Source organism: Ictalurus punctatus, chromosome 25 (genome assembly GCF_001660625.3).
Source record: "Ictalurus punctatus breed USDA103 chromosome 25, Coco_2.0, whole genome shotgun sequence".
NCBI classification, from domain to species: Eukaryota; Metazoa; Chordata; class Actinopteri; order Siluriformes; family Ictaluridae; genus Ictalurus; species Ictalurus punctatus.
The window spans coordinates 10,196,456-10,221,743 of record NC_030440.2 but is presented as its reverse complement, the minus strand read 5'-3'; the positions used below and the strand labels follow the sequence as shown (position 1 = coordinate 10,221,743).

General features: G+C 40.6%; 1 protein-coding gene across 7 annotated transcripts in view; it reads left to right on the top strand.

Moving 5' to 3' along the window:
- suco (SUN domain containing ossification factor) overlaps nt 1-25,288 on the top strand; it is a 53,662-nt gene that overhangs the window by 6,588 nt on the left and 21,786 nt on the right. For 6 of the 7 annotated variants that reach the window (XM_053675633.1, XM_017456502.3, XM_053675634.1 and 3 more), the window contains exons 2-7: nt 14,977-15,085; nt 18,226-18,339; nt 18,724-19,103; nt 19,814-19,930; nt 20,389-20,527; nt 21,139-21,244. In XM_053675633.1, the coding sequence (XP_053531608.1) occupies nt 14,977-15,085; nt 18,226-18,339; nt 18,724-19,103; nt 19,814-19,930; nt 20,389-20,527; nt 21,139-21,244 (965 nt within the window). The remainder of the gene's footprint in view (nt 1-14,976; nt 15,086-18,225; nt 18,340-18,723; nt 19,104-19,813; nt 19,931-20,388; nt 20,528-21,138; nt 21,245-25,288) is intronic. The other variant, XM_053675636.1, reaches the window with a different exon arrangement.

Here is a 25,288-nt window from a genome sequence, read left to right as displayed (position 1 = left end):
TCTCAAGAAGAAGAAAAAATCAGTATGGTGGTCGGTTATACAGACTTTATCTAGTGTATTCATGTGTTGTTTATTTTTTCTTTAAAAATCTTGTTAAGGCGCACACTAATTCTCAAAGTAGTCCAAGCGATAGCAAGGCTGTAGGAATGTTCAGAGTTTATTATGCTATATTGTGAAAGGTTTGTAGACACTCGACCAGCACACCCATATGTGGTCCTTTTGAAGCACACAAGTGTCTAGAATGTTTTTATCTGCTGTAGTGTTAAAATTCCCCTTCAGTAGTACTAGGAGGCCTAAACATGTTCCAGCATGACAATGCCCCTGTGCACAAAGCAACAGAGGGTTTTTTGTTTGTTTGTTTGTTTGTTTTTTTCCCCCCTCTTTCTCTTTGTGATCGCTGCGGGCAAAAATTTTTGCTGCTGCTTTTTTTTTTTTTCCCTCCTCAAAATTTGCGATGCATTTTTGAGGCGATCTTTTTAAATTTTTTGCTGAAAACTACTTGCATTGGTGAAATTGTGATTGATTTTTTCATGGTTTGTTGGTAAATGAGACCTTTTAGCTGTTCTCCTGTTCGACGCACGTGAATCGAAAATCGGGCTTTGGCCGAATGCGAGCTGTGATGACATGACGTGACGTGTCTCGGCCCAAGTCGGTGGTCATTTTGAAAACTTGCCAGTTCCTCCGAATATTTCCTTGGTTTTGCGTAAATTTCTGCGATCCGAAAATCCTGGAGGGACTGAAAGCAAGCTCTATGAAGATATGGTTTGTACGACATGGTGTGGAAGAAATCGAGTGTCTTGCACAGAGCCCTGATCTCAACACCTTTAGGGTGAACTGGAACACAGACTGCACCCCAGACCTCCTCACTTCTTAACATCAGTGCCTGAGCTCACTAATGCTCTTGTAGATGAACGAACACAAATCCCCACAGCCACGCTCTGAAATCTAGTGGAAAGCCTTCCCAGAAGAGTGGAGGTTATTATAACACAAAGGGAGAATCAATCTGGAATGGGATGTTCAACAAGCACGAATGGGCATTACATCTCTGAAATGAAATCTCCTGAGAATCCAAATCTCACACGATCCTTATTTTTAGAGCGATAAATCAAATCTCTGCACGTCCACTTGAAGGTACTGTTTGTTCTGTTAGTGCGTGATCATCAGCACGGCCTCACAGCCCAACCTCCCACATGAGCCAGCATTCTTAGAGCTCCATACAGCTTGTGCTTCTCTGTGTCGTATCTGCAAGGGTTAACTGTTGCTGTCGCATAGAGCTATGATCCGCTGTTCAGTCCTAATACTGAAGAGAGAAAGAAAAGCCGAGTCAGGCAGAAACACAAAGCCTGCACTTATGGCCAGAATGTAGTGCTGCTCTGCCACAGATCTCGGCTCGCTCTGACTGAAGTCCTCTGCTTTCTGTCTGCAAGCTCGGAGTAGATCGCACATTTTCTTATTTCTTACCATCACTGTGTGCTTACCTCAGACCTTCATTTAATCACGAGCCATGAGTGGAGCATGTGGTTATCTGCGCTCTCCCCTGCCTTCAGTGCTCTTCCTCATGTTGGCCTTGTTAAAACAAAGCCTGCAAGTACAAATTCTCGGGGGGGGGGGGGGGGGGGGGATCTCGAATCTAGTTTAGCACTGCATTTGTCTTGTCTCAGAAGCGGGAACTCGGAACGATGTCATTTTCAACCTCTGTACATTCAAGCTACAAATCAATGGACGCCATCGTGTTTGTCTGTGGGTTTTTATTTATTTAGTTATTTATATATATATATATATATATATATATATATATATATATATATATATATATATATATATATATATATATAAGGGTTTTTAGCAAGAAGCGAGACAGCTGTCTGTGGTTGATGGTCAGTCTTAGATTTAAGAATGTGTCTGTATATTGACTGACAAAGTATCACTCATTCAAAGGTAAGAAGAGCTACTGTGTTTACTGTTAATGCTGTGAGCAGCCATGTTGATTCGATGTCACTTGCTGAACTCATAGTTGAGGAGACCGTCCTAAGATTCCGGATTGAAAAAGGGTGTTTTCTTTGTTTTTTCCTAGTCAGAGATCCGAAATTCTGAGTCATAAGTGTCAGTTGAGCAGGACACAGCGGCTTAGTGGTTAGCATGTTCGCTAACCAGGGTTGGGGGTTCGATTCCTGCCTCCATTATGTGTGTGCAGCGTTTGCATGTTCTCCCTGTGCTTCAGGGGTTTCCTGAACTCCAGGTACTCCAGTTTCCCCCCCAGTCCAAAGACATGCAGCTGATTGGCATCTCTAAACACGCCCCCCCGAATGTCCCATGCCTTGTGCCCCATAACCCCTGGGATAGGCGGTACAGAAAATGGATAGATGAAGTTTTTTCGTTTTATTCAGCATTAGTTTTCATTCATCTTGCCTGATATCTTTGACCTCGTCACTAGGCCTGTCATGAAGATGACATAAAGTGATCGGGAAGAAAAGACTCAAAGCTCACGGCTGTTTTTTGGTCTGTGTATGGAAAGAAAATCATGCCAAGACAGTGGCGTAATGGCTAGATTGACATTCGATGTAAAGTAACCGATATAAAGTAACTGCTTTGTCTTAGTCACAGCAGATATTGACGTAGTTTCTTCATCTCTTAAACAGCGCATGACGCTCGTTCGTGTTTAGTTCAGACTTGTGACTTCGCCAAGTCCTCATTTATTTTAATAAAAGTTTTAATTACTGTTTTTCAGCTCGCATTTATCAACATCAGCGTTTTTATCAAGATCAACGTTTTTCAGTTTACTTTTATTCACTTTGAGCCATCTCTGAGCGTATGGGGCTCATACCTTTTTAGCTACTTTGAAAACAGAGTATATACTCAGTAAAGCATTCAGCTGGACAAGATGACCAGCTTTAAATAACGAGCAGTCAGCCATGTGTGAGTCCCTGTTCCTGGCCTGATGGTAAAAACACGCCACTCTGTACCCTGAATAATGCAAAGTTTTACACTCGGACACTTTTTTTTTTTTTTTTTTTTTTTGCCTAGTGGCATTTGATTTTCACTTCTCTCTTTTGTAGGCTTACAGATCGTATCTTATTTAACTCCATTTCTATCTCGTTCACTGAAGCGAATTTGCAGTCAGACTGTACGTTCAGGAGTTGATTAAAAATGAACAAAGCTAAACTTTATATTTGGTAGTACTTTAACTGCCTAAGCTTCATGTAATAATACAATAATAAAACACGACAGGGTGTTGTTATGATCAATGAAATGATCAGTGACGAGGTGCGATTCAAGCCGACATGAAGCGATTCATTCTTCTATAACGGCACGTCCCGTAGTTGCTTATTCGTCTTATGAAATCCAAACGGCAACTTCTGCCATACAAGTTCTTATTTCAGAAACAGTACCATATTAGGATGAGTGATTTTATTAGGTGCCCATGAGATTGGAAATGCAGCAGTGTTGTGGTATAAAGGCAGTTATGACCTAATAATCTTTATGAATAGCAGACTGGTAGAAATGGGATAGTTAGTCTAGACAGACCAAAACTCAGCAGCTGCACACAGGGAGGGGGGGGGGGGGGGGGGAAAGCTGTTCTGCCACAAATTAAAGGTTCAAATCGATGGGTCTGAGTAGATTTGGGCATCAGTTTACTTTTGTTTGCTGATAAGTCCAGTGACTGATGAAAATCATTTTTGTTTATCTGACAGCAATGCAGGCTCACTTTGTGTGGAAATGTGGAAAATAGAAGTTGCTGAACAAATGGTTCACGAGGCATTTTGTAAAAAAAAAAAAGACATTTGTGGCTTAAAGCTTTCAATTTAACAAACGAATAGTTGGTGAGTAGTATAATTTGATTGTCGGATAACGAGACTCTGCACGTTGCAATGAAAGGCCTTTTTATTTTGTGTTAGCAGAAGTACACCTACATGGAGTCTTGAGGGGGAACGCTCCCAGTTCAGCATGAATGTCCAGAAGTGGTTTTCATCATAATTTTTTAAAATAAAAGCTGGTGAGGGAAAATGTTAGGAAAGTCTGAGTGATGCATGAAAATACGGATAGAATAAACACACCATGTCATGCTTTTAAGTGACATGTGTTCCAGCTGCCTCTTTACTTTGTCCATAAGCCCATTCTGCTGTAAGTTAACTCGAATGAAGGACGTCTTGGCAAAATAGACAAACGGTAAACATTTTATGTCTGTCACTGAAGCACATCACAGTCCTGATTAGAGAAACATGTTTGTTCATGTGTAAGGTAACATGATAGTAATTGAGGGGTGAGGGCAGTACTACAGTGCCGTCTAGGAAGAGCCTCTGGAAAATAATTTTAATATTTAATTCCCTTTAAAAGGCAGCAGGCCTTCAGCCATCTCCTCTCGTTAGAGGATCTTTTGTTTCCTCCTCAGGCCATTGATCAAACTCTCCCAGTCTCCTGCCTCTCAATCCCACAGCGTTCAAACCGTGGAACTGTTCTTTATTACATCTCTATCTCCATATTCGTTATAAAGCTTCATTTAAATTAAATGTGTGGTGGACGTGGTTTAGACATGAGAATTTACTGCACGTCTGTTTAGTCCAAGTTAGGCTTGGGATGATTGACAATAGTATCAGGATTCGCAAACTGATGGTTATCAAGTTGATTTTTTTTATTTAAATTTTTTAAAATGTCTGATTGAAAATGTGGTGCCTACAGCTTTATGGTAGACAAAACGAGTAGTTTATATCATTTTATTTCAACTTTATACTGAGCTAAGTTTCAGATAATAATCTGTTAGGTTTATTTACAGTCCCGTCTTCTTTTTTTATTTTTTATTTTTTATTTTATTTTATTTTATTTTTTTAAATGGACTAAATGCTAGAGCAGCTACAACCACCTCATAACCAGCATCCAGCATTTTTTCAGCTGTAACATGTACATGATCTGGGTATATTCGGCCACGCCCCCTTCTCCTCCGCCACCCTCAGCGACCTTCACCCCTCCAAAGCCACAGGTTCACTATTGTCCACTTCCTGTCGATACTATAGTCAATCAGTCATAGTTAACGGACAGGACAGGATGATTGCATATTGCACGTGATCTTATAAGCCTATTCAAGCTCAATAAAGGTTTTCTAAGGAAGTAATGTGACTTTGCTTTGGTTGGCTCTTTTGGGGGTAAAAATGGCAAGCAATTCCGTATACTTGATATGTACAAATTTAATCAGAAGGCACCGTCTTGTATAGCATGGTGAGTGTGGCTGGTGCATGGTGAGGTAGTATTTAAAGATCAGACAGACATTAGAGATTAGCCAAGGATGTTGCATGCTAATGGAACACTAAGGAATAGCAAGTCGTTTAAATTACTGATACTGATGAGACACATGACCAGGATGATACACTTGCAATGTAAAAACGGACCATTTTTCCTTCAGGTTGTCTTTAATATTCCATACTGCATGCTTAATATTATGTCTCAGCATAGAATGTGCTGGTTTCCAGTCGGTTCTTTAAAGCTGCTTTAAGAAACCTATGAGTAGCTTCAACTCCTCTTTTCTGCTCAGAGCTTTGTTTGTGATACTGTACACTATAAAAGTTCCCTAATCTTCTACAGGAAGTACCCTTCACAGCGAGCCTGAAGTATGTGTATTTATCCTAAAAGTTCCAGCTGATTGCGGATGGGTAGATCCGGGTAGTGACTGGTACTTGGACCTAACAGACTTAATCATCAGTTGGCAGTTATTCATAATGACACGGCACTGCAGGTTGATGACGTAATCCTGCTTTCACCTCACTGAGCTGTGAGCCTATTGTTAGTCATAGTGTAAACATGCTAGGCTACGGGTTGTCCATGCAAAGTGATGAAGCAGAGGCCCACACAGCAAAAGTGAACCACCGGACATTTGTTGTGGACTGGAGAAGGAAGGAGATAAATGAAGCTGGGCGAAGGCACTGGTTTAGATTGGTATGCAGTAAATTTGCATTCACTGTAAGTTGTGAATACAGATGTGGTAGTGATACGGATGTGGGCATGCAGCAGTTGTTTTGCATTTTTGTGGTTTTCTGTGTTCTAAAGCTCTGTTTGGATTGGACTAGTTTATCCCAGAATCTCTGGGATTTAAAAAAATAAATAAATAAATAAAAAATTCTCACTTATTTATCAAGCTCCTCTGAGACATGTGAAAACAACCAATTGCATCTTGTCCAAGCCGATTGACCGGGGAGAGAGTATGCCATCCTTCCCACCCAGAGAGCACAGCCAGTTTTGTGGTCTTGGACTCCCAGCCACAGATGGCTCTGGTGTCATTGGGTTTTGAACTCGTGACCTCCAGATGACCACTTTTCTGTTGCGCCTCTTGGAAGCGCTCCTCTGAATGACCAGTAGATATAAACCCAGGTTATAAATAACCCCTCATTGTCCCGTTTATAGACTGGCTGCTTGTGTATCCACTGGCAACTGCTGAAATCCTGTCTTGTGCTCTCACAGCGCTTCAGAATAGTGGTTGGCATGGAAACCCAAAAGACTGATAAGTCCAAGGCCATGTTATTCCTCCATCTTGATCGTGCTGCCTGAAGCATTGCCTGATTAGGAAGTCAGATTAGCATTTGAGTCAGCCAGAGCACTGCTGGTGTTCGTTGCCGTATTCCTCGTGCTCTCTGCTTTCTCCTTTCACTGCCTCTTGATCCCACTGAGCTTGGGGTCTGGAGTGTTTCCCCTCAAACCTTTTGAATCTTGGGTCATATCTGTTATTGGGGCCAGAGTCCACTAAAGGGCTTTTTTTTTCGTGTAGCGACAAAATAAAACTGAGGGTAAAACTACTTTCTTAAAGTATTAAAAAAAAAAAAAAAAAAAAAAAAAAGTACAAATGCAAAAAAAAATTTCTATCAAAAACAGATTATAGATTAGGTTATATAGATAGATAGTTAGATTTGTTATAGGATAGATAATCATTATACATGGTCTCCTACAATATATATGGGGGGGTGCCACATGATGGCGGAGGCTTGGGGGGGCTTTAGTTACAAAAGGTTGAGAATCTCTGGAATACAGCATAATCCTCAAGTGTCCTCTATTCAAGCCAATAAGTTTTTAATAGCAGCAGATTTAGAACTGTGAACGTTCGTCTGACCTACTGCCAACACTGTAACACCAGTGTACATGTTGTATATCTGAATTTGACTTCACGCTGCCTCAGAGATGCTGTGTGAGAGGGGAAGGATTATGTTGAATGGACCTGAAGTCCCATTTGTTTCCTTCATCGGACAGGATTTAGCTTTTCCCCTTTATCCGCTTGACAGCGTTGGAGTGTAATAATTTGTCTCTGGCCCAGGCCCTGGCCTACTTTCCAACACGAGGTTTGTTGCATCACACTGCCTGTCTGTTCCTCTGTTTGTTTCCCAGCCACGTGGCCGAGTACACACTCCAGAACAGCACTCGGTCTCCATTTCAGTCACTTTGAGAATACAGTGTCGCTAAATCAACCGGATCCAAAGGCTATACAGCACAGATGCAAATTGAACTAACGTTATTTCATGTATAAAATGTACAAAATGCTCACCGGAACCTCTTCCTGTTTTTCCTGTGTATTTCTCTTGTGTGGTATATAAAACGAGGAGCACTGTACGAGACATCACTTCCTTGTGACATTTAAAGAGCACGCTGTTGGCCGAGATTCAGTGTTTTTCAAGGATGTCTGTGGGAGGACATGAAGACACCAAACTTTAATGACTTGCCAACCAAGCAAGTGCAGTGTTTTCTTTTTTTTTTTTTTTCTTCCCCTCCCCTTCTTTCTTCTTCCTTTCTGTTCACATGCATGAATGACCTAGAAGGATTAAATCAAGGTCTGTTCAGCAATTAATGATGAAAATATCTCCCTGCAACACGAAGTACAAATTTAGTACTACTTTACTTATTCGTGCTTGGACATGTCTTGTACTTAGTCATTAGCTTCTGTTGGCATATTTGCTTACTCTTTGCTAGTAAAGCATTAAAGGAGGCTTCTGTGTTATAAATGACTCTTAGGACCTGTTCACACCAGTTACTCACATCCGTCTCGAGCGAGTCGGGAACAGGTGGACAGTTGGACACGCATAGCGTTTAGTCCCAGGCATTTTAAATGCGTCTCCACTTGCAATCAGATTTTATTAGCCATTTCTGCTGGAAGAAGAGTGTTGCGCACATTACATCAGTCTTAATAGTAGAAACGAAATAGAAATCCAGCCTCATGTACCTGTATGGGATTTTTCTGACAGACATTTCAATAATGTGGTCTGGTAATGGTATTTATAAGTGAACGATGAAACAAGTTACTTTATGCATCCAGTAGCCTAGTGGTGAAGAACTGTTACAGTCTGGTATTGATCTGGTATTTATTTTCTAGTTAGGGTAGTAACACAGCCAATTAGGCCAGCCTTTGTTGCTTTCTGTTCTGCATCGTGACACTTGCGTTCACATCACAAATGGTCATGTGCGTCTCCAGTGGTCGTTTGAGCTTTCCACTTATGGTCATCACCCAAGACACAAGCCAGAAGTGAAATGATGACGTGGTTAATGAGCTGATGGGCTCTTGGCAAAATCAGACTATACAGTTTAGGAAGTGTTTGTGTAAGCCTGAACTTTTTTGGTAAAAATAAAAAAAAAGTCGCTGTGTTGATGAGAGGAATAAAACACTTCTGGGCATGCTGTTGTAGGTAAATAATCAACTTCACGCATCACCCTGTTGTTGGTTTATATTCCTACAACAGCATGCCCTGTCATGTTTGCATGCGTTAGAATTTCATACCACATTTTTAAACCACTATCACTTTTAGGTTTACGTTGCTTTCTGTTCATGGCTCAGACTCATCTGTCTGGATCGGTGGTGGGTTTGACACCCTGAACAAAGCAAGAGCTAACAGGAAATATCGGAGGGATTTTGCTTTGTGCTTGGCCTATCTGAATCCATTCAGACGGACAAACCCACAGAATAAACTCTGGCACGAAACCCAGAGATCTGCCACATCAAATAGAGAACAGGCTAATTGATCTCGATCGTTTATTGTGAAGTGCTCTGTCATCTGTTCTGCCCCACTGCCTGGGTTTGGGATCTGGACTCAACCCAGCTGACTGGCCTTCAGGGGCTGACTTCTTTTTGAAGTCTGAATGCAATGTAGAGGACACCAGTAATTAAGAGAGAAATTAGAGCCTTTTGTAAAAAGACCTGCGTACATATCTTAAGATGAAATAGACAAATGTTTGTGGCTTTACTAAGCAGTTTTGTTCGCTGTCAAATCGTGGTGTAATGATGCATCACGATGCAAAAATGTGAACAACTGAGTCCCAGTCTACACCATCTATAGAGCGTATGATTGCTTCAGATCACAAAGGCGATCATGTATTATAAGTTACGTTTACGTGACTACATTATACCGGGTTAAAAAAGCCTTTTCAACAGCTGTAAAATGACACCAGCCCCGCACCATTGTGACCTACACTTCCTGAGGAGTTGATTACGGGCATTTTAGCCGACTTTGGAGCTCTAGTACTGGTTAAAATGAGACTCGTGCTGTTCTGGAGCTCATTATTTCTGAATCGATCATTTCCCTGGACTTTGTTTCTTCAACCAAATTTTTGGGAGACTTTATAAATTAATTGATGCATCTTTAAGATATGATGAACCTGAAGTGCATTTTGTTTACAATATTAAACCTCTGTTCATAGCAGTTCTTGATTTTTGTTTTCTGAAGTTAAAAAAGCACATTGTTTTTGCATTTTATTTTCAGAAATGGAAAAAAGGAGTCTCTTCAGTCATAATTTTTCTTCGTTAACATTTTGTTAAATATTCTGAGAATCGAATCGTGAAGCCAGTACGGTGCATTGAATTGAGTTGTGACTGCAGTTCATGGTTCTGTCCAAGTTGAGTTTGTGGGGCATTGTGGAATTTGAAGAGGTTGTAAAACTGACTGACTGCTGTAGTGTTGGAAAAGTAACCCATGAGAGAGCTTTTAGCCTGGCTTCATTAAAGCCCATTAGCTCACCCCAGTGTCACACGAGATCTCCTGTGCTCGACTTGAAGCATGAAAGTGTTATTTGGAATCCTGTCTTACCTCTTTTCCTCTGACATTTTCTGCTGGTCCAGGAAACCAGCTAACATCCCCCCCCCTCTCATTTGAGAGCTGAACAGTTACAAATCAGATTTGAGCGCTTCCTCACACGCGAACTTGGGCATGTCTGTACAGGAGGAAGATTTTTAGCTTTTACCCCAGGCTGCTTCTCAATAAACCAGGATCTACTGGGGTTAAGTCTGATATTTATTATAAATATAGAAATGCTAATTTTTTTTAAAGATGAAAAATGAAAGACTTTTGATGTGGCAGAACTAAATCTAAGCTGACGTCATGGACCGCCACAAAAATACGCCGGTGTACATGTACCAGGTTTGGCTACCAAATTTGAGCAAACTTTCATGCACGTAACCCAGATTCTCTAAAGATTATTGCTGATGCATTTCACTGTCCACAGTTCAGCATGTGTTGCGGTCTGAAAACCTGTGGCATGTCGCCGTGGCTGAATTCTGGCAAAAAACAACAAACAAAAAAACACCCCAAAATATGTGGTTTTGACCAATGTGCTTCACTAATATGACCTGAAAATGTACTTGTGTATATACAGGAGGACAGTTAAGGCAAGATTACAAAGATTTATTAAGGAGTCAAACACAGTCATTTAAACAGGCAGTCTGCCTAAAGATGTCTAACACCTTGCTAGCTAAGTGTGCTTTCATTACACAGTGAATAATATCATGATTTGTTCAAGTCAATCAATCCAGTTTGTAGTCTGATACCAGCAGTCCATCTCCGCAGTCCACCTACGCCGTCCCAACGCTGTCCCATCGTCATCCCGATAACAATGGAAGAAGTTTAGAAATGTTTGAATGGTTTAATAAAGACAACCAACAGAACTGACTGAATGAATCAGCGATTATTTCAGTACCATTGTGAGAGCAGTTGACTCGAGAGATACGGATGAGGTTCATGTACATGATGCTGATAATCAAAGTGCGAACACTTCCTGTTGTAAACTTAGTTGTTTTTTTTTCGTCACTAGTGGTGGTTTTGCATAAGTACATTAGGTTACACATGACACGGAAGTTTTGACGAGGCTTGTAAGATGACAACAACAACCGGTCAAGATTAACATCATTCCAACTGAGATGATATGGACTTGTTAATAAGAGTGCCATGAAATACAGTGGAACTGTAAAATTACAAGGCAGCATAATTAACATGGAAAGCTTGTTTGGTGAAAGATTGTGCCATATATTACATCATAATTTCTCATTTACCAACAAACATCACTGTGAAAGACCGTGCAAAACAATTTTGTGCAGTTTCTATTTCAGTAATTCCAGTAATTTTCCGCACAAAAAACTTTGCAAGCTGAATCACAAATTTTGAAAAAGGCTCCAGCAAAATCAAGCATTTTTGGTCGCAACAGTCACATAGTACGCTTACATGGACAACAAATAGTAGAAATATTAATCTGATTTAGGACAATACTTACCCGTTATATAGTAGGCGAAATACATGAATTTCAGCTACTATATAGTAGGTAAGTACGTGGTTTTGGACGCAGCCCACGGCCTCAAGCAATCGTCTATCTGCACGTATAGCATGACAAATAATTAACTGCACTTGAAGCGTTCGTAAAATGAAAAATCGAACCCTCAAAACTGTATACGGTACCATAACGAAGACGAACTGTACGTCGATACGTGAAATTCTGGAGGGAACGTCGGACGGCGTGGCGTGGTGACGTAATGACGTGCCGTTAATCCATCTATGATCTATAACATGTAAAACAGGAACATGAAAGGAGTATTCTAAAAGCGACTCAAACACCTTATTCAGAATAAGGTCAATAATTGGATTACTGCCGTCCATGTAAACGTAGCTACAGAAAACTTTCTGAAATCCTTTATGGACTGAAAACGGTTTCCAGGTTCATGTGGGCCAAATGAAGCAAGGCTGCAGGCATTTAGAACGTAGTTGAGTACTCTGATTACGGGCGGATGACCAGACACAAAGATCACATGATACTTCAAGAAAGTTTTCCTTTTTAAATTGGAGTAGTTTTTTGTTTTGAACTGCATATCGTGGAAACCTATCACAGTATTTAAGCTGAAAAGGCTAAAAAGAAAAAAGAAAGCAATGCTAATCATTTTATCTATAAGTAAAAATAGATTTTTACAATTTAAGATTCATTCATAATTTCTGAGAATAGACGAGTGCCTTCAGTGTACTGTTTAACTTTTGTAATGAGCCCTCATGAGAGATTCGTGGGAAAATTCTAGTTTAATTATGTTTCTTGTCATGAAGGGTTTTTTTTTTTTTTTTGGATGCACAGTGTTTTATTGCTTACAGTATCTGGAGAGGCTTCATGCTTAGTTTCCCATATGTTTTGTTTTGTTTGTTTTGTTTTGTTTTTTATTTAAAAAAAAAAATCTGGCATTTAAATTTTTTAGTATATGGGAACTTTGGGAAGATTCAATTTGAATAACAATTTGAATAAAAACAGGCAAATGGATGGAAACCTAAGCGTATAGCGCACACACATGTGAATGTACCTCGTTGTTACTTGGTGAAACGTGTGCTTTTAGGTGGCAGTTTATTTTCTGACGCTTGAGCTCGTGTTCTGAGTACTGTGCATGGATGGTCTCACGTTTCTCGGAGTTGAGAAGTCATCACAGCAAGCAGCCAAACATTCTTGGCTGTCTTTTGTCTAGGGACAACACATGACATCTAAAAATGGAGATCTTCAGCTTTTAATGCTTAGCATACCACAAGCACTGAACATGAACATGCTCACTTTGTCCTGGATTTAGTTATTAGAAGGACTTTACAGTAAACTGTTGTATTACCGGATGGAAGCAAAGTGATTTGAGCATCCGTGCAGAATGCGCTTGATATAGGCTGCGGTGCTGACAGCATGCTAACGTTTGCCTCCGTGTGTGCAGGTTGGACGCCGGATTTCAAGGTGAAGTTCTCGAGTAACTCTGTGTGTATCAGTTGACAGTCAGAAGTCCCAGCTGTTCTTCACACTCATACGATATATTTTTTTTCTAAAGACGCGAGAGTGGTGGAGCGGTAGCGTGTTAATCCTCAGATCACGTACTGACAACAGATAGAAATAGGGTGGTGCAGCTACGTGTGGCGTGCATGTGATACCAGTTTGTGCGCTGTTTTTCTTCTCGTGCTTTAAATGATCCGGGTAATTTTGCCTCGATAGAAGGAGCTGTGAAGGAGCGGTGAAAGGTCTTGTGAGCTCTCCTCTACAGTGCTGAAAAGGGTCTCAGTTTGATTGAAGTCTATACAAGTTAATATTTAAGAGATGTTAATAAATTTTGGAGTTAAAGCAGTGGTTTTCAACCAGGGGGCGCGGAGAGATAGGAAGGGGGGGCGCAAATTGTTTTAAGATAAAGAACAGTGACGGGGCATCATTTGTGTACTGTGCATTTTACTGCTTTTCAAATAGAACGTGTGTAAAGGAAAAACTGTGTTCCCTCTGGATTTTGTTTTTGCTGGGGAGAGGCGGAGCCTAGCCTGCCTTTTATTTCACGGTCAGTGCAGAACAGTGTTGCCAGCTTAGACTTTTCAGACCCCTTTAGCGACTTTTTTGCAAAAAAAGGCGCTTGGCGACAAATTTAGCAACTTTTTGAACAAACCTTAGCAACTTTCCAAATATCACCAGTACTGTCCTGCAAGCACGAGGTCTTGCTTTCCTGCTGCACTCTCACCTCTCTGCATGTACTCTGTTCAGTGAGGGGCTGAGAGCCGGAGATTTAACAATGTCATGGATAACGAGACACACCCTTCGTCCCAATTCGCATCATTCGTATGCGAATGTTTTTAGAGCGCAAGACGAATGTACTGCAACATATTTTACATGTGAAGTAGTCAACGTAATTACAGCCTAGTTCTCTTGTTCAACGTAGTTATAATGTTCAGAAAAATTTTTGATCATTCATGTTCCATACCGATCTGTTTTATATAGCTTTATAAAAATCATGCGTTATTTAAAAAAAAAAAAAAAGTACAAAAGCAAAAAAAATCTATCAAAAACAGATTATAGATTAGTTTATACACGTCTGATATTTTATTTATTTATTTATTTATTTATTTATTTTTGAATTTCTGTGTCCCCAAAATTGCGAATTCCTGGATGGACTGATTTAATTAGTGGGTTAGATTTTTAAAAAAAAATTTTTTAATTTTGTTTTTTACTCTTGGAGCCCACATCCCTATTCCTGCTCGTGTTCATAAAGCTCTGCCCCCAGGTTCTTCTGACCTGTAAAGTAGGCCCTATAAAAATGACTACCAAGAGACCCACTCAAATACAAACAACCTTTCCAGACCAGAAGTCTCTTTTCCAAATGGGTTTTCTCAGCCACATAATAATAATAATAATAATAATAATAATAATAATAATAATAATAATAAAAATAATAATAAAAATAATTATAAAAATAATTATAAAAATAATAATAATAGTAATAGTAATTAAATAAATAAAATAAATAAATAGTATAATATAATATAATATAATATAATATAATATATAATATAATATAATATAGTTGTATACATACGTTACAGGTTATCCATACAAGTAAGAAAAATAAATTACTATTACATGTTTAATCTTTCTGTATCACCACTCAGGAGTCTCTTGGTTAATGACACCATTCAAATTCCACTTCAGGGCAGTAGAAATTTCCTTCAGAAAGGAGAACAGCTCACGAAATGTCTGTTTACTAAAGCTAAACCTGGTTAAACAATGAAAATAATGGTGCAGTGCTGGAGGTTTTTGGTGTAGACATATTGCAGAACCTATGAAAGGTCTGTAGCTTTGAGCAGGCAGATGACTTTCTTTCTGACGGTCACTAAATGCCTTCCTCTGTAGTTTTTAATCATCTTTTGTACGTATCATTTTGAAGGTGGTTACCCTGTTACTGAGTCTCGTGTCTGTCTGTTGCAGGTCTCCCAGGCATCATGTCCAATGTTCAGAACAGCCGTCTTCAGGCCCAGAACTCGCTGCACAGGACGGTACCCCACACTCGACACAGGAGAAGGGGGCTAATGACAAGGTAACTGCTTTAACCAAGCAGCAAACAAAGCAAATGTTACTGGAACTCGTGTTGTGAACCTTGAATTTTCCTGTCACTGGCCGAGAGCCGTAAATAGTGAGCCATCACTGCCTGATTGATTTCGGTGTAACACAAGTTATGAAATCTAATATGTGCAGTCCTGCTGCTGCTGCTGGTGTTTTAAAATAAAATCTGGGCAATTTATAAGGAATCTTAAGGGTGAAAAGATCCCAGAACTTATCACTTCAGGCGAATCTATTAGAAAATGTGTGTTTATCCTAAAATGATGACTAGGAGAAATTCACAAAGCATTTTAGCACTAACAGCTGGTCCTAAGCTTGAGAAAACGCAGGGGTACGTTGGAGGACTTCTAATTCTCCAACACAACACACACTGTCTTAAACAGCTGCTGGCAGAGAGATAAGCAGCACCGTGACGTTCATGTGTACGATTTGTTTACTGACAACAAATTTTAAAAAAGGTAATGTATCTAGCTCCAGTAGTATTTAATTGATTTTTTTTGGTTATTTATTTATTTTTTTTCCACTGAGTTGTAAGTGATGTGTACTTCTCCACAGGTGAGGTGACCACAACTCTACACTATATCCACAAGTGATGTTCAACATCAAATTATCTCCAACATTTATTGTAGCAGCTCCACTTATAAATCATTTATTCGTCCTAAGTGGCAGTAAAAGTTCTTTCTCAGCTATGATGTGACTAGGTATTAAGGAGCAACTCTTAGTGGCATGATCAGATTTTTTGTGAATACAGAGTCTGAGTTATGATTATGTTGAGCTGTTGTATGAGTTTCTACTCATTCTTAGATATTCACTGAAAAATGTGGATCGATTAGGAAGACCTACCTTTAACCAGTTTAATCAATAAAGACCTCTACGATGAGTGAACAAAGAGTTGGTGTTTTTTGTGTGTGTGTGGTTTAAAAAAAAAAAAAATTATTTATTCATCCATCCATCTTCTATACCACTTATCCTTTTCAGGGTCACGGGGAACGTGGAGCCTATCCCAGGGAGCATGGGACAGGGTGCCAATCCATCGCAGGGCACAATCACATACACGTTCACACACCCATTCATACTCTACGTACACTTTGGACACTCCAATCAGCCTACCATGCATGTCTGGACTGGGGGAGGAAACCGGAGTACCCGGAGGAAACCCCCGCAGCACGGGGAGAATATGCAAACACAGGGCCACGGTGGGAATTGAACCCCTGACCCTGGAGGTGCGAGACGAACGTGCTAACCACTAAGCCACCATGTGCCCTTATTTATTTATTTATTTATTTATTTATTTATTTATTTATTTATTTATTTATTTATTTATTTTAAGCAATACTACTGGCATGCTTTTTCCATTTTCATTTGAGAGTACGGCCACATCTCTCACACTGGTCAGGTTTGTTTGCCGGTTTTCATGGCGCTTCATCGGTCTATTGTAGCGCCTAATCCCTTATGTCATATATGGCTTGTTTTAGTTTGCATAATGGCTGACCTCATCCAAGCCCTTAAAAAGCAAAAATAAACCCCCAATTCTTAACCTTTCCCATTTAGTTCATTTGCCATTTCCCGCTCTAGCTAGCGCTCCCATTTCACGCGACAGCTACCGAGCAGTGAGGGTGTGTAAACGTTCTTAAGGAGCATCGGTTCATGGCCTGTGGTTAAATGGCATATGTGTAGGGTAAACGAAGCCTACGTGGTGGCTGTTTGCCTTTCCAACACCATTCTTTTGCCTCCTTGAGCAAACATGGCACATCAAAGCATAATTTATTATTTATTCTGCTTGGATTTAAAGGATTTGCTTTTGTGCCTTGACGTTACTTAAGGTCCCATGCTGTTCCAGCTCTTGTGACGTCTATATGTGGGAGAGACGTTTACAGATATTTTAACACTGCGATGAGTGTCATGGTTTAATGCGCGTTTCATTCTGAGATGCCTTTCTGCTTAACACGGTTTTAAAGAGTTACCGATAGCTTCATGTCAGCTGGAACCTACATGGCCATTCTCCTCTGACCTCTCTCAACAAGGCATTTCAGCCTGTAGAACTGTGACTCAGTGGATGGTTTTTGTTTCGCACACCGTAATGTGTAGACGTGTGTGAAAATCCGTTTCTGAAATGCTCAAAATAGCCTGTTTGGTACCAACAATCACGAGTCACTGCGATCACACTTCTCTCACTCTGGGGTCCGATGTGAACATTAACTGAAGCCCATTGTGCTGTTTGCTGCATGATTGGCTTATTTGGATAATTGTGTGAATCAGCAAGTGTACAGGTGCTCAAGGGTTTGGGGGGTGAAGGCTAACCTCTGAGACACATGAAGCATTCATCACATTAGGTGTGTAACACACTGCTTGTATCAGTGTCTGCTTAGAGCAGCAAATATCTGTATCTGGATTTTAATCTGAACTGGCTGTGACCTAAACCCCCCCCCCCCCCCCCCCATACCATTATACATTATCCTGAAACACTAGAAAAGACTATTGGGGACAAACCGGGTAGTCTGGTTTCATCCCCCAATACAAAGACGCATACTAGGCTTATTGGCGTGTCCAAACTGTCTGAAGCGTATGAATGGATGTGTGAATCGCTGTGATTGATTGGCACCCTGTCCAGGGTGTACCCCACCTTGTGCCCCATGTTCCCTGTGACTCTGTAGGATAAGCGGTATAGAAAATGAATGGATGGACGGACTGCGTGGGGTGTCTTATTTATCTATCTATCTATTTATTTATTTATTTATTTATTTATTTATTTATTTAATATATGTATATAAAATTTTATATAGATAGATATCTATATCTATCCTGTTTGTACGTGCTTGAGATTTTTCTAAAGGTTTTTTGTTGGCTCTTTTTTTCCCAAAATTTAAACAAACTTAATTTAAACCAACCCGACCAGGCAGTTACTAAGGATGAGTGAATGAAATCTGTGCATTCATGTTGTTAAATGTGACCTAACTGGCTCTGGCATCATCTCCCTTCTTCCGCCAGTAGGCCATATGCATTTCTGTTGCACCACAGGGGAGCCCAGATATATATATTCTCTATTTAATATTTATTATGGCGTTTTGGGAGGGGCATATTTTGCTATTTTGACATGGTTTTTATTCATCCTACCAGGTTGAGGAGGAATGGGAATCGGAGTTATCGTACAGCGTGGGCTTGGAGGCAGAGAGGGCTGCACAAGAGGAGCAGCTCATACACGACACAACAGAAGAAGACAAACCTGAAAAGGTGCCTGGGGGGGGCAGACTGCATTCAAATGTGTTCATTTTATTTAAATGGGTAATTTATCTTGGATGGTTAATTCCAATTATATGAAGTAGTATTGAGATTTAAGGTCATTGAGCTTTCGGCAACATAGCTAATATAGATAGTTTATGGGTACTAGTAATACCTGGTGATTAGATGCTCCTTTTGATGTGGTTCAGTTTTCTTTGGGAAAGCTAAAGTTTTGCCCTCCTGGCCTTGTAGTAAGACGTTAGATCTTGTAATATAATTTAGCCACTTGGATTTGTAGCGAAACAAGATTAGGGTTGAGCCACAACTCATGAAGCTGTGAAACCACGCCGACACTGAGGTTTTGATACACGGACAACTTGTTTTTGTTCTTTCAAGGCTGTGAATATAGTAGAGCAGGTGGTGGAAGAGGTACACGTCGTGGCAGAGACACAGCAGTCAGAGACATATCCCAGCTCTGACCATCAAGAGTCCGCTCAAACACAATCCCTGCCGTCATCTTCATTGTCACCATCACCATCCTCACCTCCACCACATCAGCTTGAGACAGAACTCCCTAAGGCCCTGCCGTCTCCAGGCGAAGCTGCTGCTGAGGATACTTCTTCTTCTCCTCCTCGTCTTCCTCCTCCTGCTGCTGCTGAACCATCCTCAGATATCCTCATAGACCCAAACACTAATGCGGACATCAGCGCTGACTCGGGGAACGCACCTGAACCAGCGTCACCTACCTCACACTCCTCCCCGGAAAGCCCCTCCAGGTGAGAACAGCCAGATGCTGAATCCGAGGAACAGATGAGGACAAATTATTTACCAATATGATATTATTTTTTATTTTATTTTTATTTTTTGGTGTAGTAATTGTTTTTATTAATATTTGATTAACATTTCCTGTAGGATAATTTGTGTACTAACATTATACAAATAAAGATGACTTCCTAATTCACAAAATCACTGAATATACTACGATTATACAGATTTGATTAAAAATAAATAAATGTATTATTTAATTTATTTAACACTTGGCCTAAATCAGCAATATTGAGCATTGCTATCGTACCTGGGTTTCGTAATGGCTGGAGCTTACAAGCTGCTTTCAAGTCTGTGAATGGACTTTGTTTCTAATGGACCACCCTGGACTCCTGGATTGGAAATGCTTGAGCTAACATGCCCTTGTAGCAGGCAGAAGCAAGGATGTGCATTCTCCTGCTGGCTTTGTGATCAATCAGTAGGCTTGCTCCAGGAAAATCGAATGGGCCAGGGGAAAATCAACCGTCCGCAGGTTGCGGGAACTCGATCCGTCCTGAAGCCACCCTGGACATATAATTCCCCTTGCTTTACTCCTCTCCCTTAGCTTTTTCTCCCAGCTCTCTTCTGTACTTTGTCTCCTCTCTCTCTCTGTCTCTATCTCTCTCTCTCTCTGTGTCCATCTCTCCATTCTTGGTAAATGGCATATGATTTTTCCCCTTAGTGCACTAGAGGTTGCCAGTGCTGGTGCCCCACTAAAGAACTCTAGTGCCAGTCAATGTGAGCTGGGCTCTGTGGCCCCCTCCAGCCAGCTCCTTGCCTCTTGCTCCACTCTCAGCAGGTGAGTACTGAGCACCTGCCAGCTACCCAGCTTATAACTGCTCATAACAACCAGGGTGTCTTGGTTACAGCTGGATAACGAGATAACGGAAGCACTGGAAGCACGTCGTCCCTCGTCTGGCTCTTTCTCTTTTTATTTATTTATTTATTTATTTATCTATCTATCTATTTTATTTATTTTTCCCTTCCCCCCTCCTTTTTTCTCTCCCTTCCATTGTTTTAGACATGCTGATACTTTAACCTTTTGTCAAAACGAGGTTTCATAATTTGGATGCAAAAAGCCTTTTATTTATTGTTTTAATAGGCTTTTTTGCTTAAAAAAAAATTTAAATCCCAAAAGAGATTATATTAAATATTGCTTTGCCTTTCTCTACCTTCCTCCTTTCTTCGTCCATCTCTCTCTCTCTCTCTCTCTCTCTCTCTCTCTCTCTCTCTCTCTCTCTCTCTCTCTCTCTTCAGTGTATTAGTGGAGTCAGTGGAGAATCAGGATCCAGGGACCAACGCCGACCTGACTTCCTCTGTGGATTCGGCTGAGCCGGTCTTAACACAGGGGGAGCACACAGTCAATGCCTCATACCCATCACAGGACCAGGAAGTGGTAAATACATGCGGCACATAACTGGAACACAACACGTATTGCACTAAGAAGGTGGCATATTTTTGCAGTTTCTTCTGCAGCAGTGTGAAATTTCACTGTGAAACTGTCACCAAGTTTCCTGTGGAGGAAGATTTTACAGCCACCAGAATTTGAGTAGAACTTGGCTAACTGGTCAAACAAATGTCTCCACAAAAAGAGCTGAAAGTGTCTCTTCATTTGTAAATGTGTCAGGTCTCTACGTGAACGAGCTTAACAGTCCATTTCCTCAGTCCAGTCCATTTCGTGTGTGCAAGTGCCACTTGCAAGTGAGTGTGCACTCTTAGACTTTAACCTGTTTTGATGGCGTTACGTTCTTCAGAGTGGAAACTCTTAGTGCTCCTTCATGATGCAGTTATGCAAGATATAAGCTCTCACTTCCCTGGGCATCGCGCTTCAGTGCAAATGAATATACAAGGCTCTTGGCCATGCAGAAAACGTGGGGGCTGGAATCCTCTGAGATTTCACACATCTTCATATCTCCGTCAGTGTATAACCGTATCCTGCTTTTATTCGTGAACATTAACATATAAGAGTTAAACTGTTGCTTGAATGTTGTCTTGTGCTGTGGGTAGGTGGCTGAACCTGAGCAAGGAACTGATCCCCCTGTCCCTGGTAAAGAGGACATCCCCACCTTTGATGAGTGGAAGAAGAAAGTGATGGAGGTGGAGGAGAAAAAAAGTAAGAGAATATTTTCAACCAAACATGCTCACTGCTCATGCAGCAGTACTGTATAGTATTTTGTTAATGTGTACATGCTTTCAGCAATTCACGCTTTTAATTCATTCACCCATCTATGTACTCTTATGAATAAACACAGTATGTGGCCAAAAGTTTGTGAACACCTGATCATCACATCCATGTGTAGGTCTTTCACACGGAGTTGGAAGCGCACAATAGTATAGCATGTCTCTGTACGCTGTAACATTACAATTTCCCTTCACTGGAACGAAGAAGCCCAAATATGTTCCAGTATGACGATGCACCTGTGCACAAAGCGAGCTCCATGAAGACACGGTGTGTTAAGGTTGGACTGGAAGAACTCTAATTTCCTGACCTCAACCCCACTGAACACCTTTGGGAAAGAACTGGAACACTGACTGCACCCCAGACCTCCTCACCAACATCACTACCTGAGCTCACTAATGCTCTTGCAGCTGAATGATCACAAATCCCCACAGCCACACCCCAAAATCTACTGGAAAGCCTTCCCAGAGGAGTGAAGGTTATTATAACAGCAAAAGCGGACTAAGTCTGGAACGGGATGGCCAACAAGCACGTACGAGTTTGATGGTCAGGTGTCCACACATTTTTAGGATACACTTGGCCGAAAACAGAAACAGAATTTTTTTTTCAAAAAAATCCCCATTTCATTATTTTTTGTATAATTGTGCTAATATTAGACTTTTTAATTCATTTAATGAATCTGAATTGAAAAACTACAAGCCAATAAAATGATCTTTTATTGAAATGAACGCACAAAAACAATATTAAATATATTCTTCAATCAGTTCTGTAACAGATTTAAGATTTTTTTTAATTTATTTTTTTTATTCGATTATCCAAATGTAACGTTAACGATTATGATCTGCAAAACAGCAGTCAAGAGAAGAACTTGGCAGCTGTATGCTAGCATCTTGCAAATATAAAGTTTAAATATGCTATACAATCATTTTAATGAAAACAGGCAGAACACAGAATGGGAGAGGGCCTTTATCCTGTTATTGTTTTGTTGTACTCTGCATATTGAACGGGAAGTCATGTTTTCAGGTGGTGTATCAAACCTGTCATGGAGAAGTGCTTTGGTGCCGTACCTCCTCTTGAAATTTCTGCTGAACACACACAGCAGATGGTAGCTTTTGATGTCTGTATCAGGAACTTTAAAGTATTTCCAATCTGCTGACATGACCGGCGTTTGCCGGGTAGTGCTGTGGTAACCCGTGGCTAGATCAAGAGTGAAATCTGAGCTCTGCGGGGCGGCTCATGTTTTCCGCCTATTTTCTCTTTCAGCCGAAAGACGAAAACAGCATTTTCGTCCGAAGAGTACATACATCATTACAAACATGCATAGACACTTGAGAGTTCAGTGGTGCAAAAGTAACAGTCACAAAATTGTGGAAAAATTGATGGGCATCATCTTTCACCATTTTCTTGAATCTGTGTGTACAAGAGCATGACCTGAATATTGACTCCTACGTTGATGGTGGTTCTGTTATGCTATGGGGGATTTTGCTGAATGGCTTGGGTCCACTTGGAGGGAAGCGTCACTCAACCCAAAAAAAAACACTTTTTTGGGGGATCTTTTCCAAGTCAGGTGTAAGCTCTCTTCACCAAAATCATTATCCGAACTAATTGATGGAATATCTTTTGGAAGAGCGCTGTTCATCCCCCCCAGTACATCTTGAGAGATGTGTAGAAACTGTGTGGCAGTGTGTCAAAGCCCAAAACCTTGCTAAGACACTTTATGCTGTTTTCACCTTTACTTTGTCACCTGTGTGTAGCACGCATTTATGCAGTATCGTGGCCACAACACAGTTTTGTTCTGACTAATCCCCTTAAACACTTTTTAAAACTTTAATGTTTTTAAAAATTATTATTATTATTATTCATTCTCTCCTCTCTCACACTTGGTCAGCATTTTGACTTGTGATATTTGACGGGTGATATTTTAGGAAGCGGAACATGCCGAGCGCAGTAAATGAGCATAGCCTCATGCACATGCGCGCACAGGCACACTGTTTCAGAGCCGTCTATAATGGAGTAGTATCGGCTTCAATGAAACGGACAAGTCAACTGTTAGAGGCTGATTTACACACTTCAAAATATCCTTCTTGAAATTTCTTTTATTGCTCTTTTACTTCGGCTCCTGGCGTTTCAGACCATGTACCATCAGTCATTTTAAAGTCTTCGTGCTTGAATTGCATCTAAAATAATGACATGTTTATCCATAGTTTATAACGTACGCACGGCTTGTTTTTAAAGCACAAGTGGCTGACCTAGAACATTCTGTGAGGAAAAAGATAAGCGAGAAAAGGCTGTTACTTGGGCTAATGTAAAGCAATGACACTTCGTGTGTGCACACACACACGCACGACCACGCTGCTGCAAAAGTAGGTTATCGGGCAGCGATAATGACTATATACATTCTGTACCTTACATGCATTCATTAAAGTGGGCCTTTTTTGCTCATTTTTACAAGATATAATAAAGTCTCCGGTTTCCCCTGATGGTGTCTGAAGTTACAGCTCAACATACCCCACAGATCATGTATTATACCATGCTGTAAATGCTCCTTTTTGGGTGGAAGCAAAGCCTCTGTTATCGTGTGTGTCTCTTTAAATGCAAATGAGCTACTGCTGCTGCTCCCTGCCCCCTTTCCAAAAGACGGCTGTGCCTTTACAGCTCGTGCTTTGGATACTACGGCAACATCAAATCAGGAGAATCAATGACTGATACCGTAAATACCGGTGTTCAGTCCTATATGTATGAATTATACAGACCGTAAACATTTTCGGGTTAAAAATAAAAATGGCGACATAGCTCTGGTCTCCATGAATGCAATCAGAGACTACCAGTATGTTTACATCTACAGTAATCCAATATTAACTCGATTAAGATGATGCTGATTAAGAACTTGCATGTAAAAAGTGATTATTGATTACCTTAATCCGACTAAAGTCGTAATCGAAGTAAACACAAATCGAATTAAGACGTGGAGTATTCCTATTTTAGTCACACACCTTAATCACACTACATCTGGTGGGAGTTTTCACTGCATTTTGCGACAGGACACGTACACACAAGGCAGTGCTCAACCGTTTGACGGCAAACGAGAGCACGGCTGCCTCCGAAACTGCGTACTTGCCTACTATATTGTAGGAGAAATGCATGTATTTCATGTATTTAATACATGTACACGGTTTCGTACGCAGCCCATGCCTTCAAGCAGTTGTCTGTTTGTACGTATAGCATGACAAATAATTAACTGCACTTGAAGCTTTCATAAAATAAAAAATTAAACCCTCAAAACTGTATACGGTGCCATAACGAAGACGAACTGTATGTCGATGCGTGAAATTCTGGAGGGAACGTCGGTTGGCGTGGTGTGGGGATGTAATGACGTGTGCCGTTAATCCATCTATGACCTATAACATGTAAAACGCGAACATGAAAGGAATATTCTAAAAGTGACTGACTCGTGTAAACACCTTAATCACAATATTGTCTTATTCAGAATAAGGTCCATTATTAGGTTATTGCTGTCCATGTAAATGTAGTCAATGTAATTTTATTTGTGCAATCTGCTAACGAGCACATTCAGAAAGGCGATTTGAAAACATTCAGAAAAGAGAGTGCAATACTTGGGTCTTCTGGATATGAAGCTGGATCACGAACGGTTGGTACTGATCCATGCTTGAGAATCAACTTTTCAGCAAATCCTGCTTTGTACTGACCCTCGTTCACAAAGCAGTCGGGTGTAAAGTAATTCGATCAAACATGCACGAGTTAGGCTATTATTTGGGGCACATTTCCTTCAAAAATAAAACTTCTCCACTGCGTCTTCATTGGCTCTGATGTGAGGAGTACATGAAGACTCATGTCCATTCTTACAGCCTACAAAATAGCACTTATGAAGTTGAGACATTCTTCTCATCACTGTAGCTGCCCCAGCGCGGAGAACATGGAGCACTGTGTGCAGCTCACTCAGTGGAGGAGCTAATATGA